The sequence below is a fragment of the Myzus persicae genome, unplaced genomic scaffold (genome assembly GCF_001856785.1).
Source record: "Myzus persicae strain clone G006 unplaced genomic scaffold, MPER_G0061.0, whole genome shotgun sequence".
In the NCBI taxonomy this organism is placed as follows: domain Eukaryota; kingdom Metazoa; phylum Arthropoda; class Insecta; order Hemiptera; family Aphididae; genus Myzus; species Myzus persicae.
The window spans coordinates 46,673-63,753 of NW_019103995.1; the positions used below are offsets into that span (position 1 = coordinate 46,673).

At 30.4% G+C, this 17,081-nt stretch overlaps 3 protein-coding genes across 6 annotated transcripts in view; 1 reads left to right on the plus strand and 2 right to left on the minus strand.

The window, feature by feature from the left end:
• Window positions 1-404: 404 nt before the first annotated feature.
• On the minus strand, window positions 405-6,632 carry LOC111037398. The gene is made up of 3 exons (XM_022319944.1): window positions 5,421-6,632; window positions 4,478-4,582; window positions 405-1,145 (listed from the first exon to the last, which is right to left on the minus strand). Exons 1-3 carry the CDS (start codon window positions 6,492-6,494, stop codon window positions 1,038-1,040), a joined length of 1,287 nt encoding a protein of 428 aa, XP_022175636.1. The 5' UTR covers window positions 6,495-6,632; the 3' UTR covers window positions 405-1,037.
• Window positions 6,633-10,813: 4,181 nt separating this feature from the next.
• Window positions 10,814-15,278, plus strand: LOC111037395 (atypical kinase COQ8B, mitochondrial). Its single transcript, XM_022319937.1, has 10 exons — window positions 10,814-10,984; window positions 11,055-11,284; window positions 12,531-12,609; window positions 12,669-12,988; window positions 13,051-13,279; window positions 13,362-13,486; window positions 13,550-13,913; window positions 14,096-14,298; window positions 14,397-14,733; window positions 14,801-15,278. The coding sequence occupies exons 2-10, from the start codon at window positions 11,102-11,104 to the stop codon at window positions 14,890-14,892; spliced, it is 1,932 nt and encodes a 643-aa protein (XP_022175629.1). The 5' UTR covers window positions 10,814-10,984; window positions 11,055-11,101; the 3' UTR covers window positions 14,893-15,278.
• A 481-nt stretch (window positions 15,279-15,759) lies between these two features.
• LOC111037396 (fork head transcription factor 1-like) overlaps window positions 15,760-17,081 on the minus strand; it is a 43,666-nt gene continuing 42,344 nt past the window's right edge. For all 4 annotated transcript variants that reach the window (XM_022319938.1, XM_022319942.1, XM_022319940.1 and 1 more), the window contains one exon: window positions 15,760-16,504. In XM_022319938.1, the coding sequence (XP_022175630.1) occupies window positions 16,264-16,504 (241 nt within the window). In that variant the 3' untranslated portion in view covers window positions 15,760-16,263. The remainder of the gene's footprint in view (window positions 16,505-17,081) is intronic.

The window sequence follows — 17,081 nt, forward strand, 5'->3', positions numbered from 1 at the left end:
CAAATTAAAACCCCCCTCATTTTTCACTTTTAATTATTCACCAGTTATTTTTTTTAGGAATTTTTATGTACCCAAGTAAGAAGTTTTTGTCGTTTTTGAGTTATATAACTTTGTCTACTAAAGGTAATATGTATGTGATTAATGGGTTGAGTAGACTTTAAATGGCGACTTAAATTAATTTGAAAATGTTTGTAATTGCTATAATTGTTCTATCAATATAAATTATTTGTAAAAATGATCAATTTGACATCGTGATTACCTATGTATAATGAATACTAGGTACATCAAATACAACAATACAATATATTATAGATTTTATTTTTGAAAAATCATATTTAAGGATTATTATCCTTATTATAAACATTTTTAAGTCAGAAACTACTTATTAGAATTTTCATTTAGATACACCAACATTTTTAAGAAAATCACCTAACCTACCGACATACAAAATATCATATGGGCAATCATACCTTACACAGTTTCAACTTTCGCCGCATGTCCAGAGCTGTAAACCAAAATATAATTTATCGGTTCACGTTTAAATATTTAAAAAATGTATTAATTAAAAATTGTTTGTAAGTTTCTTATAACGGAGACTTGGAGTATTCCAACTTATTGCATGTTTGCACTATATTCATATATTTTATATAAATATTTATATTCTACATTTCTACACACTAATCACATTTAACTGCCGTTTGGCTATGAAAATAAATATATAGTACATAAGTAATTGATACCTATCTACATACTTACTAATACAGTAATACTACCTACAAAATGTAATAGCACACATTTTCGTATCACATTATCACATATTATGTCCATGATCAACCTAAAACCCACCGCGCAGAAAAAGCGAAAATAGTGTAGGTAGGATCCTAATGGCTATTATATTCAATAAAGATGTGTTACCAATAGGTTTCTTCCTCAGCCACAGCATTCGTGTCATTTCATTCGTATAAATATCATGTTTATTTATTGTAATAGTTTTGTACGGACTGTCTAAATTCCTTTAAATATAAATATTAAAAAAATTAAACAGATGTAGCCATGTCCACGTGTGTACCATTATGAGCACTACTACTGTGCGATGATTCAAATTGCAATAAGACAATAAAATATGTTAATGTGACTCCAATGATCTATAACAGTAAAAAAAATTGTATATTAGGGTACTAAAACACGAAGAATTAGGTAATGAAAGAAAAAAGTTTTTGTTTACTATTTTCCACTATTTACTTGTGTCGTATAGTGTAGACAGTCTTCAATATAAAATATGTATTATAAATTTGCTAACAATTTTAAGTATCTCCGGTTTTATTCAGAATATAAATACAATACAAATATATATGTTTAATATATTTTTTTTTTATTCAAGGAATGTTGCATGGAAATAGGGATTTTGCAAAACAAAAGCAAATTAGTAATATTATTATTATATTTGTTTTGTTGTTTATAAATGTCGCTATTCGTTACATATTTTGTATTATTATTTATTTTGTGACATGCCGTTTGCCGTCCTTACTCCCCTGCATACGAGTCAATGTACCCAAGGTGTGACAATATTATGTTCCACTTTCGTTCCACATAAAAAAACAAATACAAATAGAAAATGTCTTATGCCTATAAATAACTAAAAAAAGAATGAAAATATTTTTAAAATTTTAAAGAGAATATAAAATGCTAATATATAAGCATTCGGTGAAAAAATCAAGTATCTAAGTTTAATTTTTTTTTAGTAACGTCAAAAAATAAAAACGCTTTTGTCATAAACTTGTTGATGGAGCCGAAGGAAATATTTAATGAATTATATAATCCGTACTTCGGTGTAAATTGCAATTTAGTTAATATATTGTAGAATATAATAAATAACCACAATGTAAGGGTGTGTTCTGTACAAGCTATGACGCTACTAAACTATAACGCACAGTGCGACGAAGTCACCCGAGCGAAGTCTTAACTCTCGCTTATTATTGTACCAATCTGCCTTATGTAGCGATAATATTATTTTAATTTTCCCGGCTCAAACACTATTTTGTGTAAAAAATTTAATTTCCCTTAACTTTATTTTTATCAAAACATATTTTATTGGCGCGCCGTAAGTGTGAGACCGGCGGCGAAGGGCACGACTCAACAAGAATAATAGTAAACAATCAATAGCAACCATTTATAAACAAAACAAAATAATATATTAATAGTATTAATAATTTGTAGCCTTGCAACAAGTAATTGAATTTTTATGACAATATTCCTTGAAAAAAAATATATTAAAAATATTTATTTGTCTTGTATGTTGTATTTATATTCTAAAAAGTAAATATATAATATTATTAGAATACGATTAATGGATTGGCCTCAAAAACAGCGAAGCTCCGTCATTGGTATGAGCAAGCGAGTTGCGTTCTCCAGCAGAACTAAGTGTCTATAAGTATAGACAGTATAGTATGATAGTCTTTTTATCTATGCTCCTATATGATTAGTAAATTATCGTTATAATATATTACCGTGGTAATGAGAGATAGATTTAGAGTTATCAAACCGCCGCATGCGTGTACGGCGACTTTGCGTGCTACTACTTGACGCATAAACTCTTGAACCTGTTGACCAAACATATTTTTAATTAGTTGGTGGAATTAGACCTACTCAATCAAAACACTCTAAACCCTATTAGGTATATTAAAATACAAAATATACATAAAATATATGGTCAGCAACAGGTTTCGAAGTCTTTATTAGAAACCACAAGTATCGTATTGCCTGCAGTTTTTCAATCAATGTTAAAAACAGTTAAGTTGTTAAATTAAATATATGTATATATATTATTATTATAAGTACTTATATTCAACAGTCCCCTCTGTAGAAAAAAATTATTATTTTTTTAAAATATTTAGCACACCATTCGCATGAATTTGCAATGCGAGTTTTGAAATTCACATGACACACACACATCCCACCTCAAAATCAAAACGTGCCACAGAAACACGGCTTCTCGCCTCTTTCCTTGTAAAAATGCACATCAAATGATTATGTTAAATATTAAATTATTGTTTTTAAAATTTTAAATAAATATTTTATTTTATTATATCATATCATATTGTCTAGGAAATCCTAATAGAATAATATTTTGTCTCTACAGTTTTTCATTCTCTGAATCCAAAATATTGTAATGGCTATTGTAATAGCTTGTTTTTGTATGTTGTTTGTTGGCTATTGATATTTGGCTGAAATGTTAAATATTTCAAAAAAAAAAATTTTAAAAAATAATTATTATTAATAAAAGTTGTACATAATATAATACGTATATATGCGGAACTTGATTAGGCTAGGTCTGGAAATAGAAACCCCTCTCCCGAAAAAAATTTCTAGGTACGCCCCTGGTTGTCTTTAATTGTTCTAATACATTTTTATAGTCTGATCCCCGTACAATCAGACATTATTCAGACCATACTTTAATATATAGATTGAACTAATGCGCAAGTACACCATTTTTAGACTATAGAATTATCTACATTGTTTTGTAACTGTTTAAAAATAAAAATAAAATTTCTTAAACGCATTATTGTCATTTCAGTATGAGGTTTCCTGGTTTCCATTTTAGGTGCTCGTCAAAATATTACACCTAAATATTTTGCTGTTTTAACTCTAGTCAAATGCCTACAATTTGAATTACACATATCAGTTAAATTATTTTTTTACAGTTATTGTGATATAATTTAATTGTAATTTGTTCTTGTTCGAACTGGACAAGGCAAAAGGAACAAAAACTGATTTTTCATTATTTAACATTAAACTATTTTTAGCATACCAATTATTAACCAATAATAGTCCTGAGTTTGCTTTTTTTCCCACTTCAGTCCAAGTTTCCCCCTCAAAAAATAAAACTATCATCTGCAAAAGCTAGGATGTTGCCATTTACATCTAAATTTAATAAGTTATTTACGTATATATAAGCTGTAAACCCTTAAGAAAATAATTGTTGAGCTAAAATGGTTTCATACCAGCAGCTAATAAAAAAAAAAAAAAGTTATTTACGTAAATGTTAAATAATATCGGACATAATACTGTCCCTCGTGGCATACCATACTTTACTGTACACGGATCACTTATCTCACAATTAATTTTTGTTGATTTTGAGATCTATTTAGGAGATATGATTTGATTAAAGTATTAAGTATATGTTAAAACGAAAATACTTTTTTTTTAAATACTCGAAAGTTGCACTAGGTACTGTATTTGTAGATTTTGAGTGGGTTAATGGAGCGTTATATTGGTTAGCCAATAGTAGGCATAGGCAGTGATTGAAGTGGCTCGAAATAAGGGATGCCCGTCATAATTTCTCATGTATGGTTTAAACAGCCATACAAAATAAGTGGAGAGATGGTAAATGTGAATTGACTTCGACCACTGAGGTATTGGTAACACTTCCGCATAGTTTATATACACACATTATAGTTTCTTAATTTTGTACACTCACCGCTTCAATTTCTTGCATTTTACTTATGTATGGTTCTCCAGAGAGCCGACTTTCTTTGAAAATATCCAGCAATAGTGTGTTCAAATTGTCAAACATTTCACTTGACTATAAAACAAGAAAAAATATTTTTAATTTAAATACATACAGTAGGCTTCTAAAACATAAGATGATATTTCATAAAATTCATATATTATTTCTTTAATAGATGTACTATATATTATGCAATAAGATATATAGGTACTTCATTTATTTAGTTGAATAGTTCAATCTTTATTTTATAATATGTTTCATATAAGCTAAAAGGGATTAAATAATTATTTGATTCAAAAATTTTAAATGTCAATAAAATTTGTTTCACCGATAAACGTTAAGACATCATCTATAGATACTAGATAGGTAATACATTTTCTATATGCATGGAATATATATGGATTAATTGTATATTTAATTTCACGTGGCTTACTTGTCAACCTTTATAAGATTTTTTTAAAATTCAAAACTGCTGAAGGTTCTATAAGTTATAAGTAAATAATTAATATAATATTACAAAATGTAAAGGTAATTCGAACTCAAATGTATGGTCTCCAACAGAACCTTTAAATAGTTTGTCAAACCGAACTCAAATCAAATTATTTTCAACCTCGAACTGAATCCGCATACCTAATAAACATTTTGTTTGATAATCACACTAAATCTTTTTAGTTTTAGGTACCTACGTAAACCAAAATATAAAATATAGAATAGCATTGTTGGAAACGTATGACGGGTTCCAACTTTGGAGTTTGAACTATTTTGATGTTTAAATAAGTTATTGAATTGCAAACTTTTTAAAATTCGTGAACGGTTTGGTCTTTTTTTGACTTAAAGTTTAGACTTTCAAACTGAAACCTAACTTCGAATATTTCGATCGACTAGTCATTAAAAAAATAAGTTTATTAAATACTTGGGCGGCCAAATCGTCGCACGTGTACGCCAAATAAGCAAACTGTCCGAACCACGCTATTAATTGAACGATGACAGCCAGCGACATGTTGGTCCGCGCTTCCGAGTCGTCGGTCAGCCGGTGAAACACCGATATGGCTACGTAGGTGACGCGAACGGCGGCCAACAGCACTGCCGTCATGAGGTCTACGCTGTAAGCGCCGCACACGCCACCCGTCACCAGCCCGGTGATTCGCCAGTGTCTGCGAGCCAACTGCGCAATGACATCTTGTTGGCGACAGTTCTCGTCGATGTCGGCGTCATTAGCGTCAAGGTTTCCGCCGGAAGACCGGACGCGGCGTAGCCGTCCGACCGGCGACATGTGAGTTATCCGGCAGTTGATGGACCGCATGCTGATGTTGGCCACGACCAGCAGGGCGACCGCGGTGCCGTGAGCCGCTACCGGTGCGCAACTGGCCACCGCGGCCACGGTGCCCATAACAGTGCGCCATGCGCCGTTGTGAGTGAGCGATATCACGTTCGCGGCAATCGCAAACTGCGCGACTGGGAAAGCCACGATTAGGTACGCGTGCCATGGTATGTTGAATGCCGACGGTCTCCCAGCAGCGTCGTCACCGTTGTCGTCGTCCAAGCAACCGGCTGAGGCTGAGTTCAAGCATTCTACCGTGGACAGCCGGCGCCACGTGACGGCCGCAGTCAAAGCGCAGATCTCCGACACCCTGTCGAGCCAGGCGACCGCATAGTACACGCACGCATACACGCACCACACGCCGCCGCACACGGTATCGTAGCACGATGCCTGAGGTAGGTGCGTGATGGCCTGCACCGTGACTGGCCACGTTTCCACGACGATCCTATGCACCACGGCCGCCAAGCAGACCGCATTACATACATGGGCCCTGGCCCACCGCCATCGGCCGACTGACACCGAGGCCGCCGTGAACTCGCGGTGGCCCACTGCGGTCTCGGCCAATACCAAAACCCCGGTCACTTTGCCTGTCCAATACACCAATATGGCCCAAATGTGCAGTCCGTGCCGTCGCACCATGGACGATGACTGCCACACCATCGTCATCAAACTATTTTACTTATAAATTACAAATTATTATTGGTATAATATGGTTGTCAGCTATAAGTTAATCTGCAGCAAGTGTAACGTGGCCGAACTGCAACACGACGAACAACCGAACAAACATGTTTGAAGAACATAATATCATTTGAGCGTGTTTAATATTCTTTAATGGCTACAACGGAATAATATATTACTATTCAATCTTCTAAAATCGTATACTCATCGAATTATTCCTGCGAAATCATATTAAGGTAAAATTAGATATACCTTAAGGTTCATATTATATATAGGTACTACTATAAAATATTACATTATTCAAATTCAATAATGTTATTGATTCGTTTGCCACCGAACATTACATTAATATACTATATCAGGGTACAATATTTGAATTATAGAGTCTATATTACAGACCACGGGTATGTTAAATGTAAAATTTCTTCAAACAAAGTGCGAACATCGAGGACGGTCTGACAGGTATATCAATAATACTAGGTATACTGCGTGTTTCAGGGGCGTAATTATATTTACGAGTCATTGAGCTATGACACACCGATGAGTGATGACTGAAGCGATAAGGATAACCCTTCAAAATGTATTGTATTATTATATTTTTGAATAAATGAGTTCCTATGTACATACGTAAGTAAATAATATTATAATATTATAATTTAAAATGTCATAAGCAGTTCATGAAAAAAAAAACATTTACATTCTGTGATAATATTAAAACATGTACATTGTACATTTGTACAGACCACCCAACAATACCCTCAACTAAGGATTTTTCAACGATTCAGAAACTGAAAAAATCGTTGGAATAATAATATTCTTATAACGCACCTCAAGAGGATCCAACCTTATGTAGTTGCCGGGCCAATGTACATTTTTATAAAAACACCAGGGGCCACCAAAAGAAAAAAAAAATGATATTATTATTTATATTTTATTTTATTACAATAGAAATGCTTGGGATTTCGAATGAAATTTAAGCCATTTAAGAAAACCCTCAGTAATTATTATTATCTCGAAATTATGAGTCATATTACGATGTTGTTATTACATAATTGTGGTTTTTTAAATAAAAAGGCTTAGAGGGTCACGGGTTGGGCCACCCTGATGGTCCACATAATCTTAAATTGCCTACTTAAAGCGCCGTCTTAAGGTATAAACAATAAATTATTATGATGCAGAGAATAATATATTAAGTATATATTTTATACTTATAAGTGTTAATCGACTTTTCTGTTTTTGGACAATTAAACATGTTCTGTCATAACTTGGTGATGAAGTGGTGTAACTTCACTAACTTAAGTTCTTGTATGAACATAATTTAGCTACTGAATCTACTGACCGCTGGTCTACATTTAATACCTATAAGTATCTAATCAATAATCATTAGAATTCTGATTATCATTCATTGCATAATTTTTACCTACCAATTTAATAAATAATAATTAATGGTATAATCTACGAAAATTTAAATGTTTTTAAAATCAGGAGCATATATCAGGTAAGGCACTAGTGGCACAATATGATTCACCAAGCATGCGTTTCCTTTAATAATGAATTTATTTAAGTTCTGATGTTTATATTATATAAATAAAATACAAACTATTAGTTTTTGAGTTATTTAACTTTGTGTACTAAGAATCTATACATCGTATGAATCAATGATAACGGGTTTGGAAGATAGATATGAAGCTAAGATGATTTGAACATTTCAGTATAGCTAGTTAATATTAATCTATCTCAATTTTAATCTGTAAAAATTGTCAGAATATAATAAATACTTTCCAATATTACATCTTCTTTTTATTTTTATACGGTGTGATTCACCAAGCATACTCAGTACTCACCCTGCTTTTTTTTATTTAACAATGAATCTGATTTTCAAAATTTTTCAATATAGGTACTCAAAAACCATATTTTCAAATAATTACATTTTTTTTGTACTCTTTAAGGAGTGTTCTGGTGTGGCAATACAAACTTCTATTTTTCAAATGAGAACCCTCTCTTTCTGTACCTACATTAATAACTGCATAATTTTTTTTGAAAATGTTGATGTACCACATTCAAAATTTGAATGAGAAGTTTCTAGTTATTAAAATGTTTCTATTGAGGATAATAGTCCTTAAAACTGATTTTACATAAATATAAAATGGACTTAAAATATAAGTAAAATAAGTATTTGATATACTTGTGTCATTTTTACAAATTTCTTAATATCGATAGATTAATATTAATGACTACTATAGTAGAGACGAAAATCCTACAGACCGAACTAAATGTGAAGGCGCGGTCGCTTGTCTGGACTCGCTGCATTATACGGATGATGTTAAAATAGAAGATCTGGCGGTAACCACGAAATTAGTCAAACATTTTTTAGCCGTACTAAAAAGTTCTTTAGTTCTGCTGTTGTGGACGCTGATGAATAGTCTTCAGATTATCGTTAAAGATTAGATGATTGTCTTCTAGTTTACATAAAAAGTAAATTAGTTACTTACACTAAATTGCATTGATTACAAATATATATTTTTGTGGAATAATTTAATATATCGGTTACTATATTTTATGTATTTCTATTAATAAACCCCAAAACATAATTGAAGAAATAGTGGACAAGTGACCTACCGCTTTGCTGCACGATAAGTTTCTATATAGAGGGTTGCTATAATGGAAGTGTTAAATTTGAATTCAATGATATAAAATCATTTTTTCTGAAGACGGTCAGCCTAATACCTACATTGTGTGATATCATTGCTGTGAACGTTATTAATTTTACTATTAGACAATACAGTAGATTGAACTAATTGTTGTTCAAATATTGCATTGTAAAAATGTCAGTGTGTGTACAAAACATAATAATATTATATTATACTTTAAATATCTAATTTTGTCAACATTTGAAATTTAAATGCTTATAAAAAAATCGTATCTAGGTACGTATTTTTAATTTTATTTTTTAACTGTTATTATAACTATACTCAGGAGGAACCTTGTATTCAAATATCAGCGTTTTGGGCTAAACGATTAGATAGGTACTCTTTTTGATACATATTTTATTGCTATTTAAACTGCCTACTTTTTGATTTTGAGAGAAGCGATGAGTGTTTCAGTATCTTTTCTGATGGGAAAGTGAATCTTGCTGTTGCATTCGGAAGGTCAAAATTAAAAAATTCCCAGTCATTTTCAAAAGTTCCGAGAAAAACAAACAAAAAGTTTAAAAAAAAACCTTGAATTTTTACACAAAATCGGTTTTTGACAAATTTGATTTTTTTTGTGTAACTCTAAAAAAAATGACAGTAGATACATGAAACTTTTACTGAATGTATATATTAACATTTTCTATACACCATAGAATTTTCAAAACATTATGACACATGTCGAGCTATTTATAGACTTATAACATTATCGATTATTATAATTTTTTCAAAACTAAAATAAAACTTTATTTGTTGGGTCAAAAGTGTGAAAATTTAATAAAAGGCTCCTGAAATATTGTAAGAATAGAAGTTGAAAAATATTAAAAATACATAGGCACGATTTCGTTTCATAAGCATTTAAAGTTCAAATTTTGACGACATTTATCAAATTGATAATTTACAAATCATTTTGTAGTTAAATATTTATAAAATGTTCAAATTTTATAGGTAAAGTTACATTTAAAGCAAAGTTGCACACAAGTATGTAATTCTATAACCAAAACATCTAAAAAATATAAAAACACAGTTTTTTTTTTATAGTTATTTTAAGTTCAAATTTGGATGAAATTACATATTATTAAATAATTAAAATAATGACTTAAGTTATTTTGTTGTGATTTAAAAATATTATTCGTAGGTAGGTACATGAATCTTTATCTTTTAGAGTATTCAATTATATTTTATACACACAAAACACAATGACTTTTCAAAAGCAATTTGTTTGGCAAAAATGAATTTAACCTATTTTACCTATAAATTATTTTAATCACAATAATATCATCAAATATACTAACTTACTAACTAATATTATATGCTGACAGACCGTTTTCGCTCAGAATAGTTTTTCGTGTATAATGATTTTATATCATAGAATTCAAATTCAATACCATCCATTACAGTGACCTACTTGTAACCTAGCAGAGTGGCATATTTTTTTAATTTCCATATTATGTTTATTATTATATATAAATATTAATTATGTACATTTAGAGCGCTAGCTGTACTTCTTCCTATGGTGAACAGCTGATTTTTGGGGATAAACTGCAAACATCACTCTGAAGACCAATTATTTATATATTATGGCTGTTCTGTTATCTGAGAAAGTGATTAGTGGGTAGATAAGCACTATCTACCTAAAGTATAGTAAGTTGTCTATATATTTTTATGTTGTAGTTAATATCAATTATGGCGTACCTATAAATTTGATACTATTCACCTTTTACCTCAGCAATTAAATTTCTTTCTGTGTTAGTTGTATTAGAAATGGTCATTTAACGTTACATAAATGTAAGTTAAGTCAAATTCACTTAGTATAATACTGATGAGTAACGTTTGATATTATTTATGTATATTATAGTTGAAGACATTATACACTATTGCACAATAGTCACCAATCTTTAAACAATGTCGGCTTCAAGAGGTACAGATGCAACAAGAGTGCTGAGAGGTGTACAAATGGTGTTGGACGAAATAGTTAAGGCCAACGAACACAATTGCAAAAGGAACATGAAAAACTGTAGCATTACAACTGCATTTAAAGATGCTACAATTCAATTTGCTGACAAGATTGGAGCGGCTAAATTAAAAGTAATTCAATGCGATAGTAGCTAGTTCCTAGTAGATATTTTAACAATTATACATCTAAAAATATTTTAGGCATATTATATTCTACGACCTGTAGTATAGATTAAATTGGTCAAAAATATAAATGTTATAGTAAAGTTATAGTATGGTTTAAATTGAAGTGTTATACCTAGGTCATCTAGATATATTGTGGACCAAAAACAAAGAATCAGATATGATAATCGTTGTACCCATTTTGTTGATCAAACAGAATATTGATTCCGCTTTCCTCTAAGCCATCAAGATGCATAACTTGAGAACTACAGCTCTAAACTTTTGAGATTTTTCAAACAATGTATTATTGTAATAATTAGATAATCTAACACTGTAGTGGTTAATAATACTGTTATCTGTTTCATACTTCAGGTGAAAAATAACCTGTATATGATCAATATCAAAATGATAACTGATTTAAGTATTGAAGTAAATTTTTATTTATAGTTATCCCACTGATAATAATGTACCTATAATTTAGGTACCTAGTTGGCTTAGAATTAATTGGTTTAAGAAGTATTTTTATCTAATTTTTGTTTATAACATGTTTTAATGAGATTAATAATATCATATATTTTATAAGAACTTAATGAATACTTTTTTTAAATATATGAATATCGAATTCCTATTATTTGGTATTTTGAGTAATAACATAAGTTCAAATATAGGTAGTGATTGTAATGTAATTAATGTATGTCATAACAACATTGTTATTAGATGTTCTTTTAAGTCCATGAAAAGTAGTTGAGAAAACAAAAAAGTGAAAAACCATAGAATATCAATTTCATATAAATTAAGAGATAGTGATTTTAAATGAAACTTAAATAATGTATACGTTGTATAATACATATATTCCTGAGCAACCATTTTTATCAGGTTATTATTTTTCAAAATATAGAAAACAATCAAGTTCAGTAGCTTACAAATGAAGGGGGTCTGTGTGAGGAGCAATGTGTGACCATTTTATTTGATGGATGCTTATACATGATCTGCCTGATTAATCAATGGCAACCAATAAACAAAAATAATACTAATTTAACCTTTTGAAAGTTAACATTTTTGTCTATTGTTAACTTTTAAGTTTTTTCATATGGTAAATTTATGTTGGGTTATGAGTAACTAACAAATATTAGTTTTGATCATAACTATGTCCAATTTCAAAACGAAAGATTTTTATTTAAATGTTGATTTATATTCATATATTTTTTTTCTATAGCCAGAAAACATCACAAAAGAAGTCTCTGAGAGATCAGCTATGGTATTTGAGGGTCTGCGAAATGTTATCATAATGACACGTAAGTTATTAATACTAGAGTTATAATAAACATATATTTAATCCTATATTTGTTTATAGTCCAGCAAAATAATCAGCCTGAAGGAACTTTACCAACTAATCCAATAGATATTGTACCCTTTGATCAATTTCCTAATGAAGGTCAAGCACTAAGCGGACCATTTAAGGTTCCTAGTGATGTATTGAAAAAACATTGTTTCTATGGAAATTGCACTAGAGACTTGGTTATAGTTCCTCTTAAACCTAATAATATTGGACATAAATTGTATTACAGTAATTTTGGAGAAAATTCAAAAGAAAGTTCAATCGATAAAAGTAAAAATGAAATTAAAGAAAAACGTAAACCAACTGTTAGCAAAAACACAAAACCTAAACAACAAGTAATGAAAAATTGTTGGCATTGCATAAGAAAACAAAATTAAATTTTGAAAACAATTTTTAGTTAAGTGGATCTGCAAAACAAAAAACTGTACCATCTTCACAAATTGGTCGAATGTTGTCATTTGGTGGACTTGCAGCTGGAATAGGTATTGGAGCTGTTACAGAAATGACAAAACGTACACTAGGAGTGAGCAATTCTACCAAAAAAGAGGAAGGTGGTTACATGGAAAGTGCATTTATATCTCCAGAAAATGCTGAACGTATTGCTAATACATTATGCGAAGTTCGGGGTTTGTTAATATTCCTATACAGTTTTTTTTCATTATTATTATAGATTGTGAGTATAAAGTTTAATTTGTTATAATTGTTTAGGTGCTGCTTTAAAAATTGGCCAAATTCTTAGCATTCAAGATAACAATTTATTAAGTCCACAGCTACAGAAAGCATTTGAAAGAGTGCGCCAATCAGCAGATTTCATGCCAACTTGGCAATTAGAAGTAATTAATTTTTTGTTGGGTATTACTTTCTACATTATGTGCTTACTTATTATTTTAACTTAGACGGTATTGGCTAAAGAACTGGGTACTAATTGGAAAGAACGTTTTGAAACTTTCAACTTGAAACCTTTTGCGGCTGCATCTATCGGTCAAGTTCATGAAGCTACAATTAAAGATGGAACAAGAGTCGCAGTCAAAGTTCAATATCCTGGTGTTGCTGATAGCATAAAAAGTGATATTGATAATTTGGTTGGAGTTATGAAAGTATGGAATATGTTTCCACAAGGCATGTTTATTGATAACATTGTTAAAGTAGCTAACAAAGAACTGTCCAATGAAGTAGATTATATTCGAGAGGCAGAATGTACAAGGAAATTCAAAAAGTTATTAGAACCCTATAATGACTATTATGTACCAAAAGTCATCGGTTAGTCTTGCAACATAATGTTTTTTATAAATATCCATTTTCCTGTTTATAATATTTAATAGATTAAAAATGCATGACTTCAAAAAATTATTTAAATTTCAAGAGCATGCATATTTTATTTATCTATGTAATATAGATATTTATAAAGGTTATATATCACTAAAAATATGTTATTATTGTAGATGAAGTTAGCACCAAGCGGATATTCACATCAGAATTAATTGAGGGAGTACCATTGGACAAATGTGATCACATGGATCAAGACACACGTAACAATTTGTGTTTCTTAGTGATGCAATTGTGTCTTAAAGAGCTTTTTGAATTTGCATACATGCAAACTGATCCAAATTGGGCCAATTTTTTCTATAATGAGAGAACTAAACAGGTAAATTAGTGTCACAATATTATTCTGTTCATTTCTCAATGTTTTTTTAATATGATTAAAAATGAAGAGACTAAATTGCTTTACAATTTTTTTTTCAGTTGATTTTATTGGATTTTGGAGCTACTCGTTCTTTTGAACAAAAGTTTTTAAGTGATTATTTAAAGATTATTAAGGCAGCAGCAGACAACAATCGTACACTAGTACTGAATTATTCCAAAGATATGGGGTTTTTAACAGGATATGAGTCAAAGGCAATGGAAGATGCTCATGTTGATATGGTAATGATTATGGGAGAAGTATTTCAGTATGATGGGGAGTATGATTTTGGCTCTCAAAATTCTACTAAACGTATCCAATCATTATTACCAGTGATTCTACATCAACGGCTAGCGCCTCCACCCGAAGAAATCTATAGCATTCACAGGAAGTTATCTGGTACTATCAGTTAAATTTCATAATATTTATAACAATAAAAAAGTATGATTGTTTTTTTTATTTACAGGTATATTTTTACTTTGCTCCAAATTAAAAGCCAAGTTTATGTGCAGAAAATTATTCTTTGATACTTATGAACAGTTCAAACACAAATATTGATAAATTCAATAGTAGTATTTTATATGCATAACATAAATGTTATTCATTAACAGAATAAGTGTGTAATTGAGGAAAAACAGATCAACATTTACTAGATAATATATTGTTTTTATTGCTTTATTATCATTAATTTTTTTATTATTAAAAAGTAGCATGTTATTTTAATTACAATTGACTAAATTCTTGAATCAACACAATTACTAAAAATACTATGGCCTATATAGTAGGACAACAGTTTTCCTTATGAAGGATTGTTTTTGTAGCGTTAAATAATTGAGTACCTTCAACATAGTTTTGGTGTGTAATGTTTTTGAAGAGTTTATTTATTAAAAAATAAATAGATTTAAGATTTAACTAAAAAAAAAACATAATTTAAAAAAAAAAAATAATAATAAATACATAAAAAAAAACAATAGAACTGTATATGTTCATAAAGATAAAAGTGTTGCTTCATATTAATGTCTTTTATAAACAAAACACATTTTTTTTACGAAATATGAGGAAAAAATTTGTTAGAATAGCGAGATATAAAAAAAAGACTATTATCTTGTGAAACATTTTGAATATAGGTATCAGAATTTTTTATTATTATTGTAGAATTACTGAATATATAGTCTCTCATGTATTACTTTTCCAAACAGAACTTGATTTATATAGTTTCACTATTAACATGTACTGCTGTTATTTGTTTATTTTATAGTTCTTGTAGGTAATATAAATTAAATTTATTGATCGTGTTGATTGTCTCTGAACACTAATACTTCATAGAAGCATGTTAAAACTGATTCTTTTACAATTTTGATATAAGTTACTAATGATCAAGAGAAAATAAAGTTCTAAAAAAAAAAATTAATAATATATAATATATATTATTATTAATATATTATGTAATTATATATTTATCATAAGAATAAACTTAACAAAAAAAAAAGATATTAACAAGTATAGTGAACAGCCTGGCATTTTTTTGTCGAAAATATCAATATGGTTTGGTCGTACCAAAAAACAATTAAAAATTTATTTATTTTTTAAAAAATACTATCACAGTGCTTCCTAAGAGCAAGAAGACAAAAACGTTCAATTAACGATACATAATATATTACTCGAGAGAAAAAACTATCACCGTTTCAAAAAATACCATTTACATTTTTTTTTTTTTTAACTAACCCGCACGGTGTAAATCATCGAACATAATAATGTGTTCTCATTAATTTAATAGTTAATTTTCCGGCGGGAGGTAGAAGTTCTTTCTTTTCTGCAAGTATAAATAAAGTAAATAAACTATTTTAATCTGTGTTACGTATAAACTAGTCAACAAAATGCTAAACGGATTAGGCTATGTTTCATTAAACGCCGCGGTCGCAGTGCGTTTTATCTGAATTTGTCCTTGTGATGTTCGATGATCACCGACGCGGGCTCGTTGTTGTTGTCCGTCGTCTGCTTCTTCAGGTACATCTGCCGCAGGGTGTCGGTGCACTCCCGTTTCGCGTCGATGCACTCGACGCTCGAAGAACGTTTGCGCAGGCGGCGGGTGTTGATGCCGGCCAGATTCAACAATGCGTCTGCGCCCTCGACTATTTTACGACGTTCTTCCGCGTCCTCTTTGCACAGACTGAAAAGGCAAACGAAACCACGATTACAATTATTTACAAACACAAATCCGACTAGTCGAATTCCGATCGTGGGGAGTGGGCATTTAACGATTGCATACATTGTTGTGAAAAAAAAACCGCTTTTATGACATGCCTCGGGATTTTGAATTCCTATATTATTATAACGACTATTATCTAAAATGATTATAAAATGATTGAGACATTTTCATTGTTAAAGACTAGGTAGAGGAATAGGTGAACTGCCCATAATAGGCTCACTGCGGACGTTGGCGACGGGGGAAAAAATGTTCAAACTCGAAAACTTTTTTAGTTATAATGTGGCTATTAAAGCCGAGTACGGGTACCTATTTCGTTTGTCGAATAATTAAATCTGAACCCACCACTGTCATTTAATAACGGTTTAAAGTATGCAGACGGTATAATGTAGATATTATACAGTTGTATCGAAAACGACAAATTATTCCCTAGTTATTAGGAACCTACCTACTTATTCGTAAGTATATGTGTATTATTTATATTCAACGTGGGGTCGTTTGGAATGATGTATGTGTGTATAGTCGTAGTGTGGTGTAGACT